The 26,830-nt window shown below is 31.5% G+C and overlaps 4 protein-coding genes and 1 non-coding gene across 7 annotated transcripts; 4 read left to right on the forward strand and 1 right to left on the reverse strand.

Annotated features, from left to right (window-relative positions):
- Positions 1 to 486: 486 nt before the first annotated feature.
- LOC113849688 (ubiquitin-related modifier 1 homolog 2) lies at positions 487 to 20,991 on the reverse strand. The gene is made up of 5 exons (XM_027479766.1): positions 20,849 to 20,991; positions 20,075 to 20,150; positions 19,908 to 19,990; positions 19,197 to 19,357; positions 487 to 498 (listed from the first exon to the last, which is right to left on the reverse strand). Exons 1-4 carry the CDS (start codon positions 20,869 to 20,871, stop codon positions 19,240 to 19,242), a joined length of 300 nt encoding a protein of 99 aa, XP_027335567.1. The 5' UTR covers positions 20,872 to 20,991; the 3' UTR covers positions 487 to 498; positions 19,197 to 19,239.
- On the forward strand, positions 2,158 to 2,496 carry LOC113849687. Its single transcript, XM_027479765.1, has one exon. The coding sequence runs from the start codon at positions 2,158 to 2,160 to the stop codon at positions 2,494 to 2,496; it is 339 nt and encodes a 112-aa protein (XP_027335566.1).
- On the forward strand, positions 10,674 to 16,072 carry LOC113848925 (ATPase ARSA2). Of its 2 annotated transcripts, none has more exons than XM_027478352.1 (7): positions 10,674 to 11,107; positions 11,225 to 11,349; positions 13,072 to 13,222; positions 14,130 to 14,240; positions 15,043 to 15,181; positions 15,275 to 15,390; positions 15,607 to 16,072. In XM_027478352.1, the coding sequence occupies exons 1-7, from the start codon at positions 10,856 to 10,858 to the stop codon at positions 15,775 to 15,777; spliced, it is 1,065 nt and encodes a 354-aa protein (XP_027334153.1). In that variant the 5' UTR covers positions 10,674 to 10,855; the 3' UTR covers positions 15,778 to 16,072. The 2 variants fall into 2 exon arrangements, with proteins under 2 accessions (XP_027334153.1, XP_027334154.1); XM_027478353.1 differs by having other exon boundaries at positions 10,708 to 11,107; positions 15,579 to 15,754.
- On the forward strand, positions 17,999 to 18,079 carry TRNAL-AAG. The gene has a single exon. It is a non-coding gene; the product is annotated as a tRNA-Leu (tRNA).
- A 76-nt stretch (positions 20,992 to 21,067) lies between the features above and the next one.
- Positions 21,068 to 24,236, forward strand: LOC113848924 (peroxisome biogenesis protein 16-like). 2 transcript variants are annotated; one of them, XM_027478351.1, is made up of 9 exons: positions 21,193 to 21,261; positions 21,359 to 21,429; positions 21,875 to 21,932; positions 22,241 to 22,457; positions 22,575 to 22,873; positions 22,974 to 23,242; positions 23,405 to 23,472; positions 23,596 to 23,657; positions 23,785 to 24,236. In XM_027478351.1, exons 2-9 carry the CDS (start codon positions 21,361 to 21,363, stop codon positions 23,844 to 23,846), a joined length of 1,104 nt encoding a protein of 367 aa, XP_027334152.1. In that variant the 5' UTR covers positions 21,193 to 21,261; positions 21,359 to 21,360; the 3' UTR covers positions 23,847 to 24,236. The 2 variants fall into 2 exon arrangements, with proteins under 2 accessions (XP_027334151.1, XP_027334152.1); XM_027478350.1 differs by having other exon boundaries at positions 21,068 to 21,429.
- The last annotated feature ends 2,594 nt before the right edge of the window (positions 24,237 to 26,830 follow it).

Below are 26,830 nucleotides of genomic sequence, written 5' to 3' on the forward strand. Positions count from 1 at the left end.
TTTCACTGAGCTGTATTGAACAATGAACAATATCCATTGTAAATACAATATATATATATATATATATATATATATATATATCAAATTGAATTTTGCAATTTCAATTTTTCTCTCCTTCACTTTGTTCCATTTTTACTTCTCTTGCTTTGATAAATGTGGTGAGCGTTTCCTTGTATTGCACATTGCTTTTATATCCTTTCTTAATAAAAATGTGGAAAATAACAATTAGAGGAATTTTCAGAATGCCCATAACAATCTGATAATTACGAATGTAAAATTATCTAATATTATGGATTTCTTTTTATTTTTCAATAACTACAGATATTCTTTTTTCATTAAAAAAAGTATCGCTCCCCCACCGTCTGAGAAAGTGTTTTGGATGAAATAAACATCATTTTTTTTAAATTACTTTTCAGTTATTTAATTGTTTGGTTAAAATAAAAAAAATTAGAAGCTAAAATAATATAAATTTAGTTTTTTTAAATTTGTTTTTAATAACTTCTAAAAAAGCTGAAATTATAAATTTTACTAAAATAAAAAAAATAATTTTTTATAATTTTAACTAACGAAATACATTTTTTATTATAAAATATCTAAAAGTAAATCACTGTATATATTTTGAAACTCACTTATTGCCAGGTTTTTTTTTTTCTTTTAATAATGTAATCCTGATAAAAATTTACAAGTAAAGTTGCTTGTTTGCTCTAACAACATCCTTAGTAAGAGAATCAATACAAGCGTTAGAAGTTAAATATCTGATAAAGATGTCTTTATTTGGCAAATTTACTTGTCAATTTTTGGTATGATTACATTATATTAATTATTAAATAGCGAGCGAATACACATGTTATATATATGTCATTGAAAACAATAATAGAAGGAGTCCCTATATTTCAATAACCAAATACATTGACAATAGATGTACTCTGAATAGTAAACAAAGGCCTATCTTCAATGAGGAAACTAGCAAGTATTACAAAATTAATTAGAGGATGATTTCGTTTAATTTTTTAATATACTTTTCTTAAAGAATGACATGTTATTTTTCTCTTTCTTAAATTTAATATTCATATTTAATTGACTATTCATAATTACATCTGCATTATTATTTTAAAAATTTTATTTTCTCAAAGTATAATGTTTGGATTTTATTTATTTAATTATGTATATATTTTATAAATTTAAATATGTTTGTTCTAAATGTACTTATTTTCTTCTCTTAAATTTGATTAATGTTTATTAACTTATTGAAATTGTCACTATCACAATATATGCAACATATTCCTCAACCAAAATTTATCTGTTTCTTCTTTGGGTGGCGGAGGCATATCCGAAAGCACTAAAATTATGACCCCATAAGCTAGTCAACAGCCCACCATTAAACATGCATGACCGCGGTTTTAGCCATCATTAAGCCCTCTACCAACGTTCACCCAATCCAAACCGTTCTTCCATTCATTTTTCAAGACATGCATCATTGCATTTCTTTTCTTTTTATTTTGTTTTAAACCCATTTACCATCACTTGCGACTCCTCACTCATTCACCCAACTACTCACTAAACACCTGCCAAGAAATGAAATTTTCATCAACCTCAGCAATGTAAATTATCCAAGACTTTCTTAATCTCACTAGTTCAGAACTTAGTAACTTAATACAATATAAGATGTTCCAATCATTCGTCAAATATGGGTTTGTTTGAGTTTTTTTTTTCAAATAATTTTATTAATTTACTTAAGATGAAATTATTTACTCTATCAAGTAACTTAAACATACCTTTTTGGTATTGCACAAGTGCTTTATGCATGATTTCCTCGTTGAGTCATTTTTAGATGTTCCATTAGATTTCCCTATATTGTGGACAAATTTGGCAAACAACTATGATAATTCCAATGGAAAAAATAAACCCCCCAGGTTCAAAAACCACATGAAGAGAATTTTCTAAAAACTAGAAAGGACTAAGAAGGGTAGTTTTGGGCGAAAAAGAGGGTGATTGATTCACGTAATACCATCATCCCCACTCCTAAATAACCGCCAAAACTGACCCCCTCACACCCAATTTTTTCTTTATAACTTCTAAGCTCTCTTCTTTCCCATACCCATTTCTCTCTCTCTTTCTCTCTCTCTCTCTCTCTCACACACACGCTCACACAAAGTGATGGCTTTCAACCACAGAAACAGAAAGGGACAAGTCTTAGGTTCAAAAGCCATAGCTGATGCAGCTTCATGGTACTGTGCTTTTCTCCTTGCGGCCCTCTTACTCCTAAGCATGTTTAGAGACAGCTCTATGCTTCCAAGTCATGCCAACTTCACAAACACCCAACTCTTGTCACGCCCATGCGATGAAATCTATGTTGTTGGAGAAGGTGAGACACTTCACACAATCAGTGACAAGTGTGATGACCCCTTTATAGTTGAAAACAACCCTCATATCCATGATCCTGATGATGTCTTCCCCGGCCTCGTTATCAAGATTACACCTTCACATCGTACCTAGCTAGCTACACGTCAACGGGAACATGAAAATAACCTTTCTTTTCATCACCCTTTTACTTTCTTCGTTGTTGTATATGTCTTCTCAATCAACGTGAAGTTGTTCGAATCATGTTTTTTTTTTTTGTGTATAAATAAATATTAGCAATTTTAGTTATGTTTTTCTTAGTTATTGCTTACAAGTTATAATGTTCTTCATATTTTTATAGATTTTTTGGCGAATTTATGAAAGTTTTGTTTTGCGCTACGCTATATAAGATTCATCAATTAATGTTGAGAATTCGTTTGTGTAATTGTCGGTTGGATTAGCTAGATTTTCTTGATGTTTTGTGTACCTAGCGGTTGGAACTGTAAACACTGAATCGTATATATGAAGTGGCCTAATGTTGACAATACTTGTAAATAGTGCATGCGGTTGATGAAAAGGATGAAGAACAAGCTTCCAAAGCTTTCATTGTCAAGGAAAATTCTCAGCTTCAATTGAAGATTTTTCTGAATCCTTGGCTGTATATATATACATATACTTAGTCTCTACGCATGAATCCTTGAAATAATTACTAGAGGAATGTTAATTGAGACCGATACATAATACGAATAGTTATTTGAGTACGAAAACCGTATGAATTCATTTGATTAGTGGAATAGTTAATTAGAAAAAAGAGAGAGAAAAACTTGGCAGAAATCAAGGGCGTTAGTCATTGTAATGTAACTGTAACTGCTAGCTTTAGTTATTCGTCACTATTTAGAATTTTTCATGTTAATTACACCTCCTATAATGTATTTTTTCTGATAATTTTTTATTTATTAGTAAAAAATTATTAAAATTACAAATATATGCATGATATTAATACATAAATTTATTTCATTTCGTGAATCTTAATAACGTTTTAATCAATAATGAAACTGTGCTTAAAAGAACGGTATTGTAGGGGCTGATGTAATAGATATTATTTATTATAAATATTTTATTTTTATTTAAGATTAACTTTAAACATTGATGTTAAGTGTTAAAAGAATATATACTTAATATTTTTTAAAAGAGACAAATATTAATAAACTTTTTAGGACGTTGGTTGATTAATTTTTTTTTTAAAATATTATCAATCTATCTTTACTGTATTTTTTAGTACATTCTTACAATGATTTTGAATAACTTTTTTCATTAATTTATTTAGCAAGACAAAGAATAGATATGTAAACTTGATGTTGGAAAATGTGTTCATGTCTCATATCGATTGATTTCATTCATGTTACATTTTCACCCAATACTCCTTTTCACCTGCTTGGGTCCAAATGATGGAAACTTCCATTGAATATGCAAGCGTTTCTTGTCGTTTTTGTTGATACAAATTCGATTTTCCCTAGTCCGAGAATTGTGATTGTCATGTCACGCATATTTCCCTCTGTTAGTGGAGTTATCCTTCACTCTTTGCACATGAATATATATCCTTTGTACCTCAAACATGTCTATTTTTTTGGGTCAGTTATGCTTGATTCATAAAGTTCAGGTGTGCAATTTGTGGGAACGAAGTCTTAATTATTTGATTTAAAAAGTCTATATTAAGAATACGCCATAATTTGAAAGATTTTGTGAAACAAAATTTAAAAAAAAAATGTTTACAAGGAAACTTTAAATAGGAAATCTTAATGCCTAAGGAAATATAATTATAAATTGAATTTGATGAGCTAGATGTGTAGTGAAAGGAAAAGAGAAGAAAGCCACTCTACGGTTCTTTTAGGTTGGTTGCTTTGGATATAGGTTAGGTTTATATTTTACTCTTACAATGAAAATTTTGGATTTATTTATCTGATAGGAAATGTATCAAGAGAAGAAATAAAAATATATTTATTCTTAATTTAATTAAAATACTTCATATATTTAATTCTTTTCAAACTAATAATTAATAAACTTTTACTTATTTTACACATTCCAACACTTAGGAGTCACGTCTCCCTTTGAGGTAAGTTTGAAGCTGTAAAATGTCAAATTATATAATATTTTCTGCCTTTGTGCTTATGTTGTTATTTTTGTAAATTAGATACCAAAGTAGTTGAAAGTATGTTTGAAGTTTTGAGAGAAAAATGTAAGAAATTTATGAATAAATAATAAATCTTGTAAATATAATTCCTTTAGTTTAGACGTTTTAAAATCTATGCATTATAACTATTAAAGTGTTCATAAAAATAAATAAAAAATGTTTTTAATAAAACTTTTAAAATATAATAATTATAATATATTTTCTTAAATGAGAGGATATAATTAATAGGATAACGTATAATTATAATAATTGTTTAAAATTAGAAGCAATGATGAATTGAATTTTAATAACTTCAATACAAATATTTATTTAATGTAATTTTAATTTTAATTTTTTTTATTTTTTCTCAACAAAGGGCCTTAACATCCAACAAACACAAAATTACACCATAAATCTAAGAAAAACAAAATTACAAGAGTCTAAACTTAAAAAAGGAAGCAGAGATGAGAAAGGGTTAGAAAACTGATAGAAAGGAAAGGGCAAATCTAATCCTAGTTTGATCAAGAAATATGCACAAAAATTAACTTTTACAAACATGAGACAACTTTAAAAGCTTTTCTAATCTTACAGATTAGGAAAAATAGAGGATGAGAATCTGGCTATAACTTCAAAATAAGCACAATTGCTTCCTTTAAATCAAATTCAATCTATATAATAGAAAGGTTAAGTTGAGCCACCAATTGAATGCAAAAAAATAGACTATAAAGCTCGGCAGCCACAAGGGTGCAAAAGTAAATTATGCCGTTGAAACTAGTGATACATCTTTCCTGGCATCCTAATCAAACCCCCACACGCAGTAATACCAATAGTTTTAGAAATGGCTCCATCCATATTTAATTTGAATTGATAAGTAGGAGGGGGAGTCCATCTCAAATCACAATAGGATCTCAATTGATTAGGATAAGAGAATAGCTTTTCTTACAACACAAGGAAAAATAATCAACATCATACAAAGTCTTTACAACAACATTAGCAAGTTTGACTAATTGATTATTAAAAATAAAATCATTTCTAGCCCTTCACAAATACCAAATAACAATACTAAAAATAGACTTTCAATTTTGAAACTTGTGATGGTTAGAAGAAGAAAGATTATTTAATAACCAACTAGATAGTCCAACACTGAAAAATTTTACCTACTAATTAGCAAAAATAAAGTAACTTCACATAGCTTTTACATAAAAACAATCTCTCAAAACGTGCATTTCCTGATTAACACTACACCTATAACATAAAGGAGAATCAATCATTTTTCTTTTAAATCTTTCTTCATTAGTTAATAATTTTTCATGAGCTGTTTTCCAAAGAAAAAAGACAAATTTGGGAGGACCATCCCATTTCCAGATAGAGCCCTATTAGTCTGCCTATTTTGGCACAACAACAAGTAAGCATATTTAATAGAAAATATCCCATTGCTGGTCAAAAGTCAACACACAGAATCCTGGCCATCAAATCTAACAGGGGGTCTAATTATTTTAATAGAATGGCAGACCAGAGGAGGAAGAATAGAAGAGATTCTACACCAATCCTATTCTCCATTAACAGTAAACATAGCCACTAGGAGATCAAAAACAGAGTCAGAGATTGGGGACTTTGCAAAATTAGATAGATTATAGAAGTTAGGGACCCACTTATTTGTTCAAAATTTGATTGACATGCCATCTCTAACAACCTAACCCAGGCCTTTAGAGAAATGGGACCAAACAGACATCATTGCCTTCCATAGGTGGGATGACTTAGTGTTATTATTCCTAATATGAATCTCACTCCTAAGCCTAAATTTATACTTTTGCATAAGCACTTTGGCCCAAAGGTTAAAGGAGGAATTAACCAACCTCCAACAAAGTTTCATCATGTAGGCTTTATTAAGAGTATTCAAATCTCCGAAACTCAAACTCCCTTCATTTTTAAGAGAACAAATTTTATCCCTCTATGAGATGACACTTCCTTCCAGGAGCCCCAAATAAACTTCTTACAAATGTTATTAATCTCATGACAAAAAGAGCAAGGAATGCAAAGGGTTTGCATGATATATGAGAGAATACTCATACTATAAGATTGACCAAGAGTCACCTAACCAGCTAAGGATAACGAATTTATTTTCCATAAAGATAATTTTTTTTCCTAACTTTATCAATCAAGGAAAAAAATTGGTTCCTAGTGAGTTTATATGAGACAATAGGTATTCCAAGGTAATTCTCTATATGCTTACAAGAGTTAATACCTAAGCAATCAGAAATAGCATTACTAATTGAGGGATCAATATTTTTAGAGAAGAAAATAGATGTATGAGAGAACTATATTGGAATATGAGATGTCAAGGTTCATTAGTTACAACCGTATCTATCCTTTCTTTTATATTTCCCTTCTACTAAGTGAAGGGGGCTACTCTTAAATCTCATATCCTATAGATCAAATATATTCAAGCAATATGCAAACTCCTTAATTTAGGTAAGGTTAATAGGTTTACTCTCTAACTTTTTTGTTTCAAACAAAACGGAGTTAAAGTTCTCAACTATACACCAAGGACATTTATAGATGATGAATTAAACTCAAATAATTCCTTCTAACAACGCACTCTCTACCTTTCTTGAGAACTAACATAAATAGATAAAATGATCCAATCATTTTGACCATAATTACTTATTTTTAAGTGAATGGTATATCTAGTTTTTTTTTTTAAATAAAAGCTTTAATTTTCCTAAAGTTTCAACAACACTAAATGCCACTTGAAAATCCAACAATATCTACCTTGACTAATTCATCTAAATTAATTTTTTCAATAATTCTATTAGCTTTTTTCAAATTAATCATAGGCTCAAATAAAGCAATAAAATTTAGTTTCTAAACAACTATCAAATCATTTATTAACCTAGTAAAAGTCTTTCTCTCAACACCCTAAAATTTTAAAATAGGCAATTCATAAATACTAACTCTAAAATTGAGGAGTGACAACATCCTTAGAATGTTGGGATATATTATTATAGTTTCAAAAGTTGGGCATCACTATAGGTTGTATAGTTATCCTTAACTAAAGTATCTATCTCTATAGAAGGATTACTATCTGGAGGTCTATCAATAGGAGTATTATTGAAGAGGTGTTGAGTTTTCTAATGGAAGGTAGGTTTGAGACCAATCAGATTCTGGACAGAGTTAACATATTCATTATATCCTGAAGGTCTTTATGAATTATAGGGTATCTATATTATTATTATTATTATTATTATTCCATTGGTTATTCAAATTATTACATGACTCATTCCGAATTTCAGTTTGGAGATTATCCTCTTTATCCCTATTTATATTCCCAAATTTAGACAACTGATTATTTTTAGCCATTTTCTTAATATGATGGGTATATTTACCCTTGGGCCACTATTATATTTATAATTTTGCTTAAGAGGAGATAATTCATGTTGACTCAACTCATTATTAACAAAGGAAATTAGAAGCTTTTTAGACTCAAACATCTTATCCTGACCCATTTCTTGAGCATAATTACCTAAAATATCAAATTAGAAACTAGAGAATATTTCTTTCCTTTTCCCATTACTATTAGGAATACTAATTGACTGAGAATGACCTAATTTCTTCTTAAAGAAATTTTTAGTTAACATCCAAAGACCAAATTGATCACGTTCATTCATATTACCCCTATCCTGACTAATGTAAGTTTCCTACTTATTAGTATTCTCTTTAATACAAGAATCCCTATGTTGCCCATGTAACTTGGAAAAACAACTTGTCATATGATTATTATTATCTTGATTAGGTTCAGTTCTTTTAGTACAAATTTTTTTGCCTATATCCATATTTTTCACATATGAAGCAAATGAGATGTAATTCCTTATATTCTATCTTAAATTCTTCACCTAAAACTTTAAAGAAAAAAAATTAGTTTATTTCTTGTATCTATCTCTATGGAGTTCCTAACAAATATGTTCCTATAAAGCAAATAGGTATGGAGTCAATTTTTAACATTGACCCCACACAAGATCCAACTTTCCACAAGAACTTTTCATTCTAAAGATACGTCATGGATGCATACTAGGGTAACAATGTTTTCAAGGCTATAATTTTTTAGCCTAAATAAAGGCCTCCATATTTGGACAAGCAAATAACAATTTTTGCCCTAAATATTACTTAATTTTTTTATTTAAGTAGTAAAAAATAATAAATTTACCTAGAAATTTAACTATTAGGACAAATTTTTACTAGGAGTACCAAATATCATGTCCTTTGATAGGATCTCTAGGTTAGGACATAGATGCTAAGTTTTATTAAAACTAAACTCTCATTTTAGTCCTTGAGAGAGTTTGGGTTCAGCATTTTAGTCCTTGAAAATTTTAAAATATTTCATTAGTCTCCAACTTCCTTCTCTGTCATTCATTTAGTCCTTAGACTCAAACTCCGTTAAGAAACTATAATAGAGAGTTGATTTGTCATGTTAAATGCCATGTCAGATGTCCAAGTGGCAAGAAACGATGTTGTTTGGGAAATCAACGTGGCAAAATACCTTTAATTGTCAAAAAATGGCGTCGTTCTGTGAACATAAATTTAGGTGATATTCTAGGTGAGATTTTGGCATTTTCACTTAGGGTTCTTCACAAATATAATCTTAGATTTCAAATCGTTCTACTTCCTAATGCTAAAGGAGAAACGCTCATTCATGTCGCTGCTAGGTATAGACACTACAGCATCGTAAGGTTACTAATTGAACATGTCAATCATTTTCTTCTTGACATTGAGCATGGGATAGAAGCAGACAAGAACTACATTAGAGCCAAAAATTACAATGGAAACACTACATTACATGAAGCAATGAGTAATCATCATATTAAAGTAGTTGAGGTTTTGCTACAAATAGATCTCGTTACTCCTACTTTACTAATAAGTCCTTACTATTAGACCGGTGCTACATTTTGTCGAAACAAATTGGGGATTCCTTACACTTTTGAAGTGATGGCACTATTGAAATTTCTTGGTGAGTTGAATTAACGTCTCTGAAATTATTGGATCTGAGTGGCAATAACATTTCTCCTCCTTTGCCAGAGTTTAAGAATGACTTGAAATTTGTTGTTGTGGGAAACACTCTTTTCAATGGTCACTCTTTCCTTAGGGGGCAACAACCATTCAACCAAAGTCATGCAAAATGACGTCGTTCTTAACAATTAAAGTGTTTTGCCAAGTTCCTTTTTCAAACGACGTGTTTCTTGCCACTTGAACATCTGATATGGCATTTAACGTGACAAATTAGCTCTCTGTTATAGTTTCTTAATGGAATCCGAGTCTAAAGACTAAAATAAATGATGGAAAAAGAAGTTGGGGACTAACGTGATATTTTAAATTTTTTCAGGACTAAAATGCTGGACTCAAATTTAAAAAATTATTTTTTAAGCTTCTCAATTTTAGAACCAATATTAAAATTCTCAAACTCAAACCTAAATATTTCGCTGTCCTCTAGAACGAGATATAAATCTTTAGTCTCAAGAACCTAATTTGATTTATGGATTCCATTTGACCCATAGTTTGTGTTTATCTATAAAGATTTTGAATTTGTTCAGAATGATCAAATTATATCTTGTTTTATTTTCACTTTTTCAATCATTTTAGATGCCATTTTTAAATATTAGATTATTTGTTATTTAAATTACATATATCTATGAGATATATTCAAAACAAACAAGCTTAAAATTAGGTAAAGATTTACAAATATATTTTTCTATATGCACTCACTCATACTCTTATGAGCGACTTAGTATCTTATTTTACTTTTTTTATGCTTCAAGCTCTTCCATTAAACGTTTTTTTGCTTCAAGATGATCCATTTTAAGGGTCAAATCTCTAAAATAGTACTACGTTCATGTTTAAATAAAAACTTTAACAAAACATGAGCCCTTTTTTTTTTCTTGAAAGTGAGATATTATTTTTGAATTTTATGGTATTTTAATTTAACTAACATGTATTAAGAAGAAAAAATTAGTTATAATATAAAAATACTAAAATTATTTATTTTTATATTTAATGGTCAAATGACATATTTTCAACACTAGACAGTGAAAAACTGAGTTTTGTTATAATTCTTTAATTAAAAAAGAAGTTAACTGATTTAAAATTAAATTAACTTTTGAAAAGAAAAAACAGAATATGAAGGTTTAATCAGGACTTGGATTTGGATTCATACTGAAAAAGAAAAAAATAAAAAGGGAATCCAAAACCAAATTCGCAGGTTCGTTTCTTCGGTGTTGAAACACTAACTTCAATCTCCAATCTCCATCATTGTGTTTCTCTTTCTCGTGATTGGTCGAAGAGAAGGGTGTGGCAATGGCAGATCAACCAGAAGGAACGGTGCAGAACATTCTTGAGCAAGAATCTCTGAAGTGGGTCTTCGTAGGTGGCAAAGGTGGCGTTGGCAAAACGACATGCAGTTCCATTCTCTCCATTCTCCTCGCTTCCGTTCGTTCCTCCGTTCTCATAATCTCCACCGACCCTGCTCACAATCTCAGCGACGCTTTTCAACAGCGTTTCACCAAAAACCCCACTTTGGTTCATGGCTTCTCCAATCTCTATGCTATGGTACCCTTCATCCCCATCATGTCAATTTTCAACTTTTATGAACCCCTTTTCTAGGGATTGATTTTTTCTTTTATTTAATTGTTTTGTGTTGTTGTGTATTGGGATTGGCTTTTATAGGAGGTGGATCCTACCGTTGAACAAGAGGACATGGGTGGTTCTGATGGGATTGATAGCTTGTTCTCCGAGCTGGCTGGTGCAATTCCTGGAATTGATGAGGCTATGAGCTTTGCTGAGATGTTGAAGTAAGAATGTTTTGACCTTCAATCATGTTCACTTCAACGTGGTGGTTTTTATGGTGTGTATTGTAATGTTTGTGATAGGATCAGGGAAGTGGTTTAGGTTTGAGGTCTGTGGGAGGGAAAGGGGAGAATCCTAGAGGATTGAGTTTTTGAGTGGACAAAACTTCTTTAGGTGCTTTTGGTGTTGTTTTCCTATCAAGATTAGAGTTTCACCTTGTTAACTGAGTAACATGTGACAACGTTAAATATAAATTTGAGATTCCTAGAGGATTGAGATTTTAGGAGGAATAGTTCTTAGGTGCTTTTGCTGTTGTTTACCTATCAAAATTAGAGTTTCACCTTGGTAAAAGGTATTTAATGTTGTTGTAACTCTTAGTATTGTCATGAGCTAGCAAAGGGATACCCTAAGTTTAATTGGAAAATAATACTAAATACACCTAAGAAATTACACCCCTATTTTGTCCTTTTTCAGGATGACTTGACAGTTTAAGATAAAATATGGTTGGTTGGTGATGAATTGATGATTGTGTGTGATCTTTCAGGACGTATTTATTATGAGAATTTTTTAAAAACCTTTGTGGAAACAAGTTTTGCAGAAGTTTGAATCCTGGAAATAGATACTTACGTAACAAGTGTTGCCATATTTACTTGTCTATTTTTCACGTTAAGTATGAAATTGTTTGTATATTTCTTGCAAGCATATTGTTATGCTTTTGATGTGCGGCCTCTTTGGTTGTCACCTCTGCCAGTAATCTGGTAAATACTCTGACTTAAGTTGTAGTTCTTTAGCTGTTTCCTCAGGATCATTTCATCACTTAAAGAAAACAAGCTAAAGGAAACATCTTAATATGTTGTGATACTGATTTTCATATTTGTCATTTGTGTAAATTTTTGGAGATTAGTTTCAAAGAGCAGAGAAAATATCTTGCTAGTTGTTATAGCCTGTTACCTGGAGCCTTTAGGTTAGACCAATCTTGAGGTTTTACTTGGGATTTTATAAGCAAAATTCATAGCTTTTGACAAGTGTTAATTTCATACCACCACCACCACACGCGCACCTGCACCCACGACCATCAGTGTCTGGGCTGATGGTGTTGGTGGAAATATTGGTATGCTGTGGTGGGATGGCAATCAGTTTCTCACGTCTCAGAAAACTGATTTTAATGGAAAATTTGAATGCTGGGAGTCCTAATTTAAATCTCACATGAAATACTGTTGTTAACAGAAAATCACATTGAAGGTTTTATACAAAATCCATCTAACATCCTGTGTAGCAAATGATGATTTCTCAGTTTCATTAGTGAAAATTAAAGTTAAGAGTATCCTGGGGATATGGTTCGTAAGGGTGCTGTTCCTGTCATGTATGTAACTATATACTACCTTCATACTTGATGATGGGTCAATAGGTCAAAGCAAACATGTAAGGGTAACTATTGATTTTATACAAGAAAGGGGTGAATCTTATTTCCTCAAATGAATCAGTATGTGGTAATCTCTAAATCTAAAGCTGGATGCATATTTTGTATTGCACTGAGCTATGTGGATATTATTTTTCATTCAGTGTTTATTGATTTGCAAAACAAACATAGCTATGTTTGGTTCATCTGGAAATCTTCTAACCAAGTATATGGTGCTCCCATTTCTTTATTTTTGTTTGAAATATCACTTCCAACTTTTTATTTTATTTTATTCTTTTTTGTGTTTTGATCTATAATAATTTTACAGATTGGTGCAGACAATGGATTATTCTGTTATTGTATTTGATACTGCTCCCACTGGCCATACACTCAGACTATTGCAATTTCCAACAGTTTTAGAGAAGGGTCTTGCAAAAATGATGTCTTTAAAAAATAAATTTGGTGGTTTGTTTAATCAGGTATGAACTTGAAACTGACATTTCTTGCATCACATGATATTTTCTTGCTAGATTAATGTTCACTAGGCTCAGTTTAATCTTTAAATTTAATATTTTTAATTTTAACTAATTCTCTTCCATAGATAGAAGACTGGGGTCTGGGGTCAGTGCAATATAGCATATTTTGTTAACATACATAGAATACTTATAATTTATTTAGTACCAACTAACAAGTTTTTGATCTTCCATCGATTTTTATTTTTTTTTACTGCCTTAAGTTGATGGTTCTCTGGCAAGTCAACCAGAGTATAAAAACATTCTCATTTCATTTAGAAATCTTACTGTTTCTGTTGCAACTTCCCATCATTGTTCTCCATTCCATTCTTTGATGTAATTCTTTTCCTCCCAGATGTTTCATTCCATACAAGAAGGATGTATTCTGGTCCTGTAAGTGTGGTGATCCCACACTAACTAACTATTTTGTCTGTCTTTGCACAACAATTCAAGATGGAGTGTGTGGATGTATGTTGTCCATCATTTTAGAATTGAATCACCAGAGATCTCTTCGATATAGTCAAAATCTAGTGACCAGTCTCAGTATCATGGTTGCATTCTTCATTCATTTAAATGATCATCATTTGATGCATTCTGATTTACTTCATGTATTACTGTCACTCTTGTCACATTTGATGTTGGAAAATGGAAATAACTTGTAGTTGTTTTTACCAATGTGTGCATTTAATAGTCCAAGCACTTCCATGCGAAAAATCAACTGATCTTGCTCTTCTGGGTAATATTTACATTGTTCTTGTAACATAAAATTTTTGCACCTAACTTGGGAATAACTTCTTTGATGATTCATCAGATGATAAGTGTTTTGTTTCATCACCTCTTGTGTAATTGAAGTCATTTCATATTTTCACCGCAGATGACTCGCATGTTTGGCATGGGTGATGATTTTGGTGATGATGCAATTCTTGGGAGGCTTGAAGGCATGAAGGATGTAATCGAACAAGTTAATAAGCAATTCAAAGATCCAGTAAGAAATACACATAATTTCTTTTCGGTGTTGTTTTGAAAATGACTATTTCTTGTTTACTCTTCTGTAAATTGTGGCTTATATTCTTGCAGATTAATTTAACTGTAGTTTGTATGTTCATGAAAGAATTTCTCCTTTTAATTAATAGTCCTTGAAAACTGTGAATGTTAGGATCTAACTGCTAGGACAACATACCCATTTATGACTTTTTATTGACATAAAGCCGGAATTACTTGGATAGGTTCCTTCCCGTGAAATGTTATATCTATCGTAGCAGCTGTTATTTTCAGTTGTTAGATGGTGTTAACCATAGAAAATTAAGATCATATCTGTGAGAGGGATGAAAAAATTAAGGTCAATCAAAGCATTCTTTAACTGGTGTTTGGATTTGATCAACAGCTAATATAGGTCCCTTACTGCATATTGCAAAATGGATATCTCTGTAAATATTTTATAAAAGGAATGGACTTACTTTCCTTCAGTTACTCTTATATACATCCATGTTTGCTGTCTCTCAGGTGCTACAATTTAAAAAAAATAAAATTCATGAGCACATTTTCTTTGTTTAAAATTTCCACATTTATGAAGTTATGCTCAAGAGGTAGGTCATTATATTTTTTAATTTCATGGTCTTGTTTATCTTCCCTTTATTTGTTTAATGACAATCAAGATGTGTTTTTTTTGTCTTTGAATTTATTCTTGTATTTGTATGGTCTTGATTTATTTTCTTTTGTGTTAGTTACCCCAGCCAATGTACCAATCTCCTTCCGATACCTAAATTGTAGTATTTCTCTACTTACAGGACATGACAACCTTTGTCTGTGTGTGCATTCCTGAATTCCTCTCACTATATGAAACAGAAAGATTAGTTCAGGAACTTACAAGGTTTGAGATTGATACGCATAATATCATCATTAATCAAGTAATCTTTGACGATGAAGGTAATGTGCTTGCTATTCCTTGATATCCATTTTTTATAATTTCTTTTCTTTATCTTATATTATTGTCTGCATAAACTAAGTCTATCCTTGTAGATGTTGAATCCAAGTTACTTAAAGCAAGAATGAAAATGCAGCAGAAGTATCTGGACCAATTTTACATGTTGTATGATGACTTTAACATTACCCAGCTGCCATTGCTCCCAGAAGAGGTAAGTTGTGTATTCTTTTGATATTCAGAGAAGATCCATACATAAGTACTACATATATAATAAATGCAAATTCTCATGTTTGTGTCCTAGTGATGGTAAAAAACCTTATGGTTATTTGTAAAACTGTTGAAACCAAGTGAGTATGCTTTTCTTTCACCCGTTACTAGCTGCCTGCTTGTTTGTATCAGCTTTTAATTAGCCAGTGCAAATTGATAGGTTACTGGGGTTGAAGCTCTGAAAGCATTTTCAAGACATTTTAAAACACCATATCAATCCTTATTTAGTAGAGGAGACCAAGTGGAACGGTTAGAGCGTAAAGTATCAACACTACAACATCTGTTAAAAGAGGCTGAAGAAGAATTGGAGAGAGCAAAAAAAAGTGGATAGAAAAGGCTTGATGGCATCAATTAATGAATAATGCCATTTTGGTTCACACATTATTTTTTAGCTTACATCTGATAAAGTATCCTTTGCTGTGTTGGGCAGCCAATACAAGTCATTCTCTATTTGCTTTTATTGATTGATGTTACAATTACCTTTCTTATGCATCTCCCCCCCCCCCCCTTCCTCTTTCTCCGAAAAACGAAAGAAAAAAGAAACAGAAATGCTGAGGTTAGTGTAATTTGTTTCATGAATATTCTTGTATCTTTCAGATTTTGTGTCGGATAATATCCTTTATCATTAGTCTCTCTTCCTTGTTTTTTGAACTTTCCACCTGAAGGTATGTTAAAAGTGTTCAATTGTCAACATCATGAAAAAATTTTGTTATTGGTGTAGCTGAGTTTGGTACACAATATCTCGCCTATGTCTAGCTTAACACAATTATGCTATAGGTTTGTCTGTGTGAAAGATAGTGTGTGCCTATAAATATTCAAATTCACTAAGTCAAAAGAATTGGTAAGACGTGCTCTTGTGGGATCACATAAAAAAATCTTCCCGCAAACAAGTAATAAAAGTAAAATATGGGTGATAACAGGTGATAATAATGTGTGATGGAACTCTAGTTTATTTTTGCAACAAAGAAATCAAAAGTGGAAAAAGTTGAAGAGGTGCCAAAGAACCGTAAGCTTCTGTCATGAGTAGTTTGAATTGGAAACGTAAAACTTTTATGCTAACTGTCACCTATTTATCTTGAAATATTATCGATATTGTTATAAACAATTTTGCAAATAAGTAGCGTGATCTGATTTATTGATAGTATAAACTACTATATAATTATTAGTTTTTAATGTGAATGTACATGCTCTTAAAACTTTGGACTGTTTGTTTCAAGTTTTTAGTTATTTTAGAATATCTAAATGTGAGAAAGAAATTTTCATATTGGTTTAAGTTTTTAAAGAATATTCTCAAGAATTTATTTCAAAGAAAATAAAATGCCCAATTTTTTGTCTATTTTTTATTTTCACATAAGGAGTTAGGTTTTTTCTACTCGACTTTTTCCATATATAAAAAAACAAAAACCAGGAACTTTTCTTATAGTACAAGAAAGCCTAGTCTTGTGTGGCCATTACCTCTTGAAACATAGCAAAACAAGTGTACCTGCAGCTTCTCGTAGGAAAAAATTATTGGGTAGTCTGAAAATATGCAACCCCAATTACACATATAGCACCATGTGTCAGTTTTTTATAATTTATGAGAAAAAAAAAAAATATATATATATATATATATATAAATGTTGCAATGTGATTGGCTGGAACTATATGGATTGGATTCATAGGAATTTTTTTTCTCTTGTGAGGGGGTCTTCCCTCTCTTTCATGAGAGGGCTTTTTATCCATTTTTGGTGATTTTTTTTTCTTTTTTTGTGGGAGCTTCTCTTTCTTTGATGAGAGTCCTTCAGCTTTCTTCTTCTACCTCCTTTCTTGTGCTTCCTTCCTTCTATTTGGCTTCTCTTGTCTTCACTCACCTTCCTTTTAGTTTTATTTTTTCTTTTCGATTTCTACTCCTCCCTTTCTAGTTGCTTATGTTTCACCTTTGTTACCTATATTTCTTCATCTCATTGTTCTTTTTCTCTTTTCCACCACTCTCACTATCTTTGTTTCTTTTTCTCCCCCATGTTCCCCTCCTTTGCTTTAATTATTTTGACTTTTTCATACTTTATTTTCATGTGACAAATTTTGCATCATATTTTAATTTATTTGAAGTACAACTAAAAGAAAATCTGGTTTGATAAAAAAAAAAGAAGGTAAAACAATGCAAAGAAAAAAAAAATTGAGTTAGCACTCACATTTAGAGGAAATAGGCAGAGCTTTGGAGTTCTATTTTTTTTTCATTTTATGTTGTTGTTTAGTTTGGGGACATGTTCCACTTTTAATAATCGAAAATGCTTAATTTTTTATAGTATCGCTTTTGTACGGATTTATTATTTTTCTAAGTGTTGTTGGTCTTTAAATTTATACCCAGAAAAATAAAAGTAATACATACTCCTGCATTCCAACTATTAATCTAAATTATAAATCAATTAACACTTAATTTTACAATAAAAACCCTCATTATGAAAAATATGATTACAAATATTTTTTTTAATTTTTTATTTTAAAAGTAATTAAAACTTTTAAGTTAATATAAATAAATTAATAAATATATACATTTTGTTATTAACACCAAAGTTGAGATGGCCGAGTTGGTCTAAGGCGCCAGATTAAGGTTCTGGTCCGAAAGGGCGTGGGTTCAAATCCCACTCTCAACACAACTGTCAAAAAGTTTTGCTATTTAAAAGATGTTTACAACATAAAGCATTTCGTTCATAATATTAAATTATTATTTATGCCATTATAATTTATAAATGGGATTCGATCCTTTTACTTTAACTGACATACAATATTTACAGAATTCCATAATAAAAGTGCTTTTTATTTTACAAAAGTGAAATTAGTGTCCTGATGTAAAATTGCAATATTTCTAATTGAAAATTAAGGACAAAGTTGGTTACACAAAAGAGTTAGAAAAAAAAAAAAAAAACACTAAACAATAGAAAAAACTGGGATTTGAACCATCAGTTCCCTACCATGGTTTTTTTACTCATTTCAATTTTTTTATTCAGTGAAAACCCATTGAATAATTGCCAAAATAAAGTGTTGTTTAATTTCAAATATCTTATTTCACAATGTGGTTGGAAGCGTATAAATAAACATTAATGAAGGATTGTCAACTGCGTATTTCTATAAGCAGTGGTAGAACTCCAATTAGATTTCGCATGATTTCGTATACGCTACAATTCATTCAAACTCCAAAGCTAACATGGCCATTTCTAAAGCTTGGTGAACTATTAGCCTTATCATGGAGCTTATAATTCGCCGAAAGTCAAATATTTTTAACTAATAAACCAATGAATCCAATTGAATAAGAGAAAATCACACTTTCGGTCCCTCAGATTCAATAAAATTTTACTTTATCCCTTTTTTTTCCTACCTTACACAAACTTCTCTTAATTTATGTAATAAAATAGTACCTTATACCTTTTTCAATTACAAAAACCATTTTACATGATTATATGAATGAGGAAAGATCAAACTAATGTGAAAGAGGAGATCTAAGAAATTTTGTTAAACTAATTACCCAATAAATAAAGCAAATCATGAACAAGCGGATCAGACCTCACAACATTACATGGTAGCATAACCAAAGGCGTAAAAGCAAGTTTACTTTGTTAATGTCAAACAAATTTCACATCCTTGCAGAACATGGTGAAGTGTAATACCGAAATTTGATTTCAGTGGAAGTATAGGCTGAATTGCATATGGCATACTAGGCTATGTAAGTAGATACACCCATTTGATTTCCAAAATTTAATTATCATGGTTCACTTGATAATATTTGCTTCATCAAGCATTTGATCACACCTAAACCCTACCCACCATGCAGGGTTGATATAAAAACCACCACATCTTTCTCTTCCAGTGTTGTGTTCAGTTGACCACTTAGCTCCCAATCACAATCATTCACAAGGACAAGAACACCAGGTCTCCTGCATGACAAAACAACGCAGCCAAATGTTAACATAGTTCAGTAATCAGTACTATAATATTACTATAGGTAATCTTAAATTAACTTAAGCATAAACACTCCTTTCTTTTTTAATTTCTCCTTGTCCACTGAAAAACCTTATGTGGGTGTTAATGAGGAACTTGACTAATTATTACCAAGGAGAAGATTCCTCTAATGTAATTTGTCCCTAAAGTGAGCAAGAATGTATCTACATTAAATCATTGGTAGTGTCTTGATACTGTCATGTGTTAATTGTCACTTCTATTAAGAAACTTTTATTTAAATATCTTTATTACTAATTTGATTAACAAAGACAAAAACGGCACTTTATATGAAATTACATAAACAGGAGTCGCAACAGACAATTTGGAGAGGCAATAGACACACCATTTTAAGTTTATGATACACTAGGACTAAAACTAAAATAATGGTAAATATACCCTTGCTCTTGTCATAAACAAGCTAACTTTAGAAGACCTCCTTCCGATTACCAATGCATAATTCAAATGTAATTAGATAATCAAGCTTACACAGTATCTCCTTTCATGAACATTTCAGGCCTCTCCTTAATCAAGTTCGTCCGTACCCAAGAAAGCAAATCTTTCATGGTTAACTGAGAAGTAAGAAGAAACTTTGATAACAATGTCAAGCATAAAATATATATCAAAGTTCAATAACATTTAAAGTTATATATTACCTCGTCTTCTCCATTGTGTTGCTCAATATTGACATTATGAATCTTCTTAGAGTCACAAAGAAGCTCCAATCCCCCTCTGCATGTTTCAGCCATTTTAACAAACCAGACAAAAATTTAAGGTTCTAAATCTCATCAGATATATGATAACTAAATAAGTAAACTAGTAGAGAAACTTAAGGTTTCTCAACACTCACTTACGAGGAACCTTTCTATCCCTATTATGATAAATGCTTTATCAAATAGAGAAAAGAAGTGATACAAAGAAGATGCATTTTATAATCCTCAATAAAAAGAAGGGAGATATGAACTTGTTTTCCATATTATGTTAGGAACCAATAAATATTTCCGAATCATACACTGAATGATCACTTCAATTAGGCTCCCTTAGTTACAAATCAAAATAGATATTTAGAGGAAAAGACTTTTTCCCCACCTAAAACATAGTTCTAGCTATAAAATTCTCTCTCTTTTGGCTTATAAGCAAAAGTTTCCGAACCAGTTATGCTTATGCATGAATAAATGCGATCCAAATACTATAACATATAATGAACAATGTCAAGAGAACGGAACCAGATAACATGAGAGACCATGATGAGTAAACATTCGCAACAGATGAAGCGTTAAAACTCTACTCAATGTTAAAATTCAGATTCTCAGCCAAAAAAAAAAAAGGCAAAAAAGACAGCTCTTTATTTTTGGTGAAAAACAGAAATTAAAATTTTACCGAAGCAACATTAGAAGCAGTGAATTTCGATGGATACAGCAAAACCTTACCCGAACTCAAGTGTAAGCTGCATATTTAATAATGTCGGAAAACCCAAAACCCTAGAGCGAGAGAGAGAAGTGAAAGAGGAGAGAGAGAGAGAGCCCCAAACTCTTCAAACTTCAAGCCCTGAACTTTTATTCCTACGCAACACTAACATCAGCATATATACCATAACTTGTTAACGGCATGATCAAAACATAATCACCAAATCTCAACCGTTTATCATCTAAGGGTAAACACTCTCTCATCTAACGGTACATAAGCTAGAAGAGTGTACAAATCAACGGTTAAGATCAGATCGTTCTATTCATCAAGATGTGACACGTCATCGTATCCCTCTCTCTCTCTCTCTCTCTCTCATATTGAAACCCATCTTCGATTCACGAAATTTGGGTAGAAAGTTTGCATCTTGACCAACTGGGTAGCTTTCAATACCTGCAGATTTTGTAAACGAGTGTTGGAATTGGATTTTGGCGCTTATTCTATTGCTGTTTTGTATAATTTGTGAGTTTCTGAAGCTATGGAGGCTTATAAGAGATGGGTGAGGCAGAACAAAGACTTTGTGCACTCCTTGGAGTCTTTGGCTAATGTAAGGCTACTTTTTGGATTAACAATTTCATGTTATTATTTTTGTTAAATTAAATGTTATCATTCCGTCGTTACAAATTTATCAGCCCAAGTGAATTTTTTTATTAAGGTTATGCTTTTGTGTTGTTACTACTCACAAGTTGCAACATCTATAACTGCCCAGGAGTGCACAAAAATTCTGGGGAAATGGTGATTTTGATATGAATTTTTCGGCTTTATAATTGGCTATTATTGCAATAAGTGGTACTCTTGTTTTGCTTTTTTCATAAATAATAACGATTTGGCTATATATCCTTCATAATATCTAACAATTTGGCATTTGGTAATTATCAATATAAATAAATTTTCTGTCTGTTCAAGTATATGGAGGACATTGTGTTGAAATATAGTTTGTTATACAGTGTTTGTCATTAGTTATCTTATTGGGGGATTGAAAATGTTGACAGGGATTGACATGGCTTCTTCCTGAACGATTCTCTGAGTCTGAGATTGGACCAGAAGCAGGTTTTTGTGAATTTTTTATGTCTTTTTGAGTTTCATAATACCAGAAGCTTGAGCTTCTATCTCCAATCATTTCTTCACGTTGATGTTTAGAATGCTAAATATAAAGTAAAAATAAGTTTACTTTGCAGAGCCATGCGTTTTCCTAGATCTGTATCGCAAATTTCCGAAGTCATGTTACATTCTTCTAGTTTATCTACATTTTCTTTAAAATTTAACTACTTCTCTAATTTTTAGTTATTTTCTCCTATTATATTTGGCTATAATTTAGAATTTGGTACCTTACTGAAAAGATCTATGATTTCATGCAGTAACAACCATTTTGGGAATTGTCACTGCCATCAATGAACATATAATTGATACAGCTCCTGGCCAAAATATTACAGGCTCTGTTGAGCCCTATTCATTTCCTTATCCGTTATGTTTATCTGCTTTAAAGGATTTGGAAACGTTAGTTGAAGTTGTGGCACAACATTACTATGGTGATGATAAGAAATGGAATTTCCTTGCTGTTACTGAAGCAATCAAGTAAGAAGCATGATGTAATTTAGCCTATGGCCTTTCTTAGTATCTGCTATCTGTCATTATATTATACCTGTAGTCATTGATCCATTTTTCTTTTTATCTTGAGTCACTCTCAATCAGGGCACTGGTTCGGTTATCTTTGTTTCGGAAGAGTGGATATAAGATGCTCCTACATGGAGGGGAGACACCTAATGATGAGGTGAATTTAGATAGTTTTACTTCACAATATCAAGTAGGCTTAAAGCCTGATGGGCATCATAGGTCTGGTTATCTGAACAACAATCTTGGTGCCAACCCAATGAATCTGGAAGGAAGAGCGCTATCTGCTTTAAATAGATTTGGGGAAAAAGCCAGGATGGTGTCAGATCCAGCATGGTTACGGAGGGTTCAACACAAACAAGCAACTATGAAGCCTACAAGTAATCTGTGTTAAAGAAATTTTAGCATTACATAGTAAAGTAGTTGATTATGATGCTAGAGGTATTCAACTAACATTTGTTTCCCACTGCATTCTTACAGATTCAAGGGTAGATAGGCCGACACTTTGCACCATATTGTCCAAAAAGGGTATTTTTGGGGCTCTGTTTTTGGTTGGAGAAGTTCTATTTATTAGTAGACCACTTATTTATGTTTTATTTATTCGAAAATATGGCGTTCGATCATGGAGCCCTTGGCTCCTTTCACTTGCAATTGATTGCATAGGAAACAGTATTCTTTCACTTGTTACGACATCGTTGGCTGGTGAGAAGGAGCAAATGTTTCATTTGTCTGCCCCAGAGAAGGATGAGGTTTGTTTTTCTTTAGACTTAAGAGCCATACTGCATAAGGTGCACTGGACTTAATGACCTTCTGCATTGAATTTTGGCCATTAAAACTGCATGTAGAACTGTCTTATATCCTAGTAATGTTCAACCCATTATAGAGTTAGTGCTGAAATAGTTCTGCATCAGGTTAAAAGACGGAAGCTGTTATTTGTACTTTACCTAATGAGAGATCCATTCTTCAGCAAGTATACTAGGTAACAGTGAACATTTTGCTCTCGTTCTTCTTCTGTTTCACCTTTTTGTGTTTTACATTTTGCAATCAACTTCTAAGTTGGAGGAAAAATGACACTAAAAGAATCCCTCTCTAATTTGTTTAGGCAAAAACTTGAAAGCACAGAGAAAGTTTTGGAACCTATACCTATCATAGGATTTCTTACAGGTAGGTGTGCTTGATACATATTTGTTTCCTTTGTAGTCCAATTTCTGCCTTGGTTTCTTGTCATCATCGTGTCAGGATTGGCAGACTACACTCAGCATCTGATCTGTTTTTCTAATATATGTTACAGCAAAAATTGTTGAGCTTATGATTGGAGCGCAAACACGATACACATACATGTCAGGATCATGATACGAATCCAGAACAAACACCCCGTTGCCCTCCAAGATTGTGGGAAGATAAATATTCTTACTCAACTGCCGCACTATCTCCTGTTCCATATCTTTCAAATCACCAGGAGATATCAAATCCACCACTTTTATGATTGAAAAGTAGGAAACCAAGCAAGATAAACATTTCTTTTGCACAACACTCCCACACATAGAAGGTTAGGCTGCAAGCCATGTGTGGGACAAATTGTTTGCAATGATGGCTACACTATCAACTACTGAGTATAAATTGGATTGGAATATTCCTTTGGGAGATTTTGTTCTACTTCTACACAATAGAGATTACACTTGTGGCTCTGAGCATCAATTGGCAAGTTACCCTGTGATCCTAGAACTAAGAAAATTACATTCTGTTCAGACATGATTAAGTTTTATGCTTCTCTTCCATCAGCATGAATCAGTGGGCAATTATATATTGAATTATGCTTCTTACCCTAAAAGAAGGAAAATGAACAAACTTTTGTAGAAGCGATGCTATATATATATTTTCAGCTTGTTATATTAAGTTTTGTTTAGTGTCCATCAGAAACTGTGCCCCAAAATTACGTATCTTACAGTTTAGCATTACTGTAAAGTATCTAATAACTTTGTAATCTTATAGTTGTTTGATAATCAAAGATGTTCATTTAGTCATTTTATACTTTCATGTCTTGGATCCTCTTTGAACCTCATCATAGTGATAGATACAACTATAAGCATCTAAAAATGTGAGTCCAACAATGTCACCAGTTAAGAGACGTGGTAATTTTTTGGGATACTATTTTTATCGCTTTATAACCCACGCCTAAAAGACCAAGGTGATTTTCAATTAGAGAAGTGTTACTAATACATTGGTTAACTCTTTTTTCAATGCACACTATTATTGAGTGAAATTAATGTAAGATTATTGTATAGATTTCATTTCTTATGTAGTAGAATTGAATAAAATTTAACCAATAATAAAAATGTGCTAATAATTAATGAATTGTTTTTTTTTTTTCCTGTAAGGATGTTAATGGATGACAGGATGAGACTTTAAAAGGGTATTGGAGTATTTGCTCATCGACATGTATTTGTTTTTTTGGCAAATTAACTATGTTCGAGTGATCATGCGGACGGGTTTGCATAAGTCTATCTTAAATGGGCCGTTTTATAGAGGCTGGCATTTTACTCAGTTGTACACTGCATCTGATTGATGGTTTGGCCCAACTAATTTTGAGCCAGCCCACTTTATGTATAAATAATTTGGAGGTATAAAAAATGGACCTTTTCTATACCTCCCATTTTTTACACAGTTTTCGTGAATACTCACTTAATCTAATTGTCATCTTGATTCAAGAATTATACCAAATGTAAAATTTATAAGAAAACATACATTTTTTATTGTATATTTAAGGTGTCTTTTAATATGAGGTATTAATTTATATTTCAACCAATATATTAGTGTATATGCGTCGTGAATATAACTTCTCTGAACTAACATACACCGCAAAAGAAGAAAATACATAGTGATAATTGTTGGTTGAAAACTTAAAGAAATGGATTTTTAATAGCTTCATAATTTGAAATATACTTGCATGCTTTTTTGTCATCATAATATCTACAGTTTAATCTTAATTAATAGTCATAATTCTTTTCCTCTAACATTATCAACTTAGATGAGCTGATTTATTATCTTATATATTTTAAATTTAGGAGATGGAGGCATGGAATTTAATAATAATTCCTTGATCACTCATCTGTGTTCAAAACAATGCATCACTATTTCAGAAAATAAAACAAAAGCAGACAAAACAGAATTCAACTTGGCAAAGTAGTTGGATGAGAAGAAGAAACAACAAAACTTTTCTTTGCTACATGTTCTTAGTATAAACATTTGTTTGTTAGACATAATCAATTGAAAATTGAAGTTAATATTGAAAGAATCTTAGTAAATTTTGTTTGTTTTATTCATAATTAAAATATTCTAATTAGTAGGTAAGCATTCATTATAATGGAAAAGATTTTGTTGGAGTGACAAATTTCACTTCAATGATCTCTATGTTTTGAAGGGAACAATATCTACCTTTTAGCCCGAAAAATATCTTTAGTATACACTAAAAGAATTCATTAACAAAACTCTTTAATTATTTAGAGTTAAGTTTAAACATTTAAAAATAGTAAAATTTATTTAAAAAACATTTATCATACTTTTGTAACATTAACATCTAAGAATTTAGATTAATAAAACATAATATTTAATTATTTGTAAGTAATAAACACAAGATATACCATAACAATATTGCTAATGAAGTTTCAGACAAATAAACGAGTCCTTTAAACATGTATATGTGTATATAAAAAAGATTTCACAAGAGACAAAATTTCCTTTTCATAATCTATATAGTTAAAATGGGATTAATCTCTTATTCTCGAACGAAAGATAAGTTTAGCGCATAAAAAAGACTAAGATCGTAATCAAGCTAACTTTGTTGTTTATATTGAATATCACATAATTAAAAAACATGTAGATAAATAATAAAATTGAGAGTATATATAAATATCACTGATATGTATAGTGTTTGTGGCTGTGATGCGGATTCATCTATCACGAAGGACCAATGAGGAGATTCCAACAAGCATCGTGGATGAAGCAAAGGAGGGGCCCTCTGTGAGAAAGAAAAAACGAAAAGGCATTGTGATCCAATGGAACAGTTATTTCCACCATTGACAATAATAAAGAAACAGTAACGAGGATGAGGCAAAGGGAAAAACTAAAAGGAAAGAATAAGGTCATTGGCAGTAGGGAAAAGTTGGTAGGACAATAAAGAATAAAAAAATGAGAATTTATTTATTTATTTAAGAAAAGGGAACACTTGGAGGAGAGAAGTGAGAGTCCATAAGATGGAGGAAAGAGGGAGGGAGGGAGGGACCCACGAGGGAAGGTCCCCCATTCAGAAGGGAGTAGAAACAAACAAGTAGGGACCA

This window comes from Abrus precatorius, unplaced genomic scaffold, assembly GCF_003935025.1.
Source record: "Abrus precatorius isolate BTA unplaced genomic scaffold, Abrus_2018 Scaffold9, whole genome shotgun sequence".
Classification (NCBI taxonomy): domain Eukaryota; kingdom Viridiplantae; phylum Streptophyta; class Magnoliopsida; order Fabales; family Fabaceae; genus Abrus; species Abrus precatorius.

Coding starts and splice junctions, on each gene's coding strand:
- LOC113848925 (XM_027478352.1), top strand. CDS start 10,856: ATGGCAGATCAACCAGAAGGAACGGTGCAGAACATTCTTGAGCAAGAA. Junction 11,350..13,071: donor AGCTTTGCTGAGATGTTGAA/GTAAGAATGTTT, acceptor ATAATTTTACAG/ATTGGTGCAGACAATGGATT. Junction 15,391..15,606: donor TGCCATTGCTCCCAGAAGAG/GTAAGTTGTGTA, acceptor GCAAATTGATAG/GTTACTGGGGTTGAAGCTCT.
- LOC113849687 (XM_027479765.1), top strand. CDS start 2,158: ATGGCTTTCAACCACAGAAACAGAAAGGGACAAGTCTTAGGTTCAAAA.
- LOC113849688 (XM_027479766.1), bottom strand. CDS start 20,871: ATGCAGCTTACACTTGAGTTCGG. Junction 19,991..20,074: donor AACACAATGGAGAAGACGAG/GTAATATATAAC, acceptor CTTACTTCTCAG/TTAACCATGAAAGATTTGCT. Junction 19,358..19,907: donor TTCATGAAAGGAGATACTGT/GTAAGCTTGATT, acceptor TTTGTCATGCAG/GAGACCTGGTGTTCTTGTCC.
- LOC113848924 (XM_027478350.1), top strand. CDS start 21,361: ATGGAGGCTTATAAGAGATGGGTGAGGCAGAACAAAGACTTTGTGCAC. Junction 22,458..22,574: donor GCTGTTACTGAAGCAATCAA/GTAAGAAGCATG, acceptor ACTCTCAATCAG/GGCACTGGTTCGGTTATCTT. Junction 23,658..23,784: donor TATCATAGGATTTCTTACAG/GTAGGTGTGCTT, acceptor TATATGTTACAG/CAAAAATTGTTGAGCTTATG.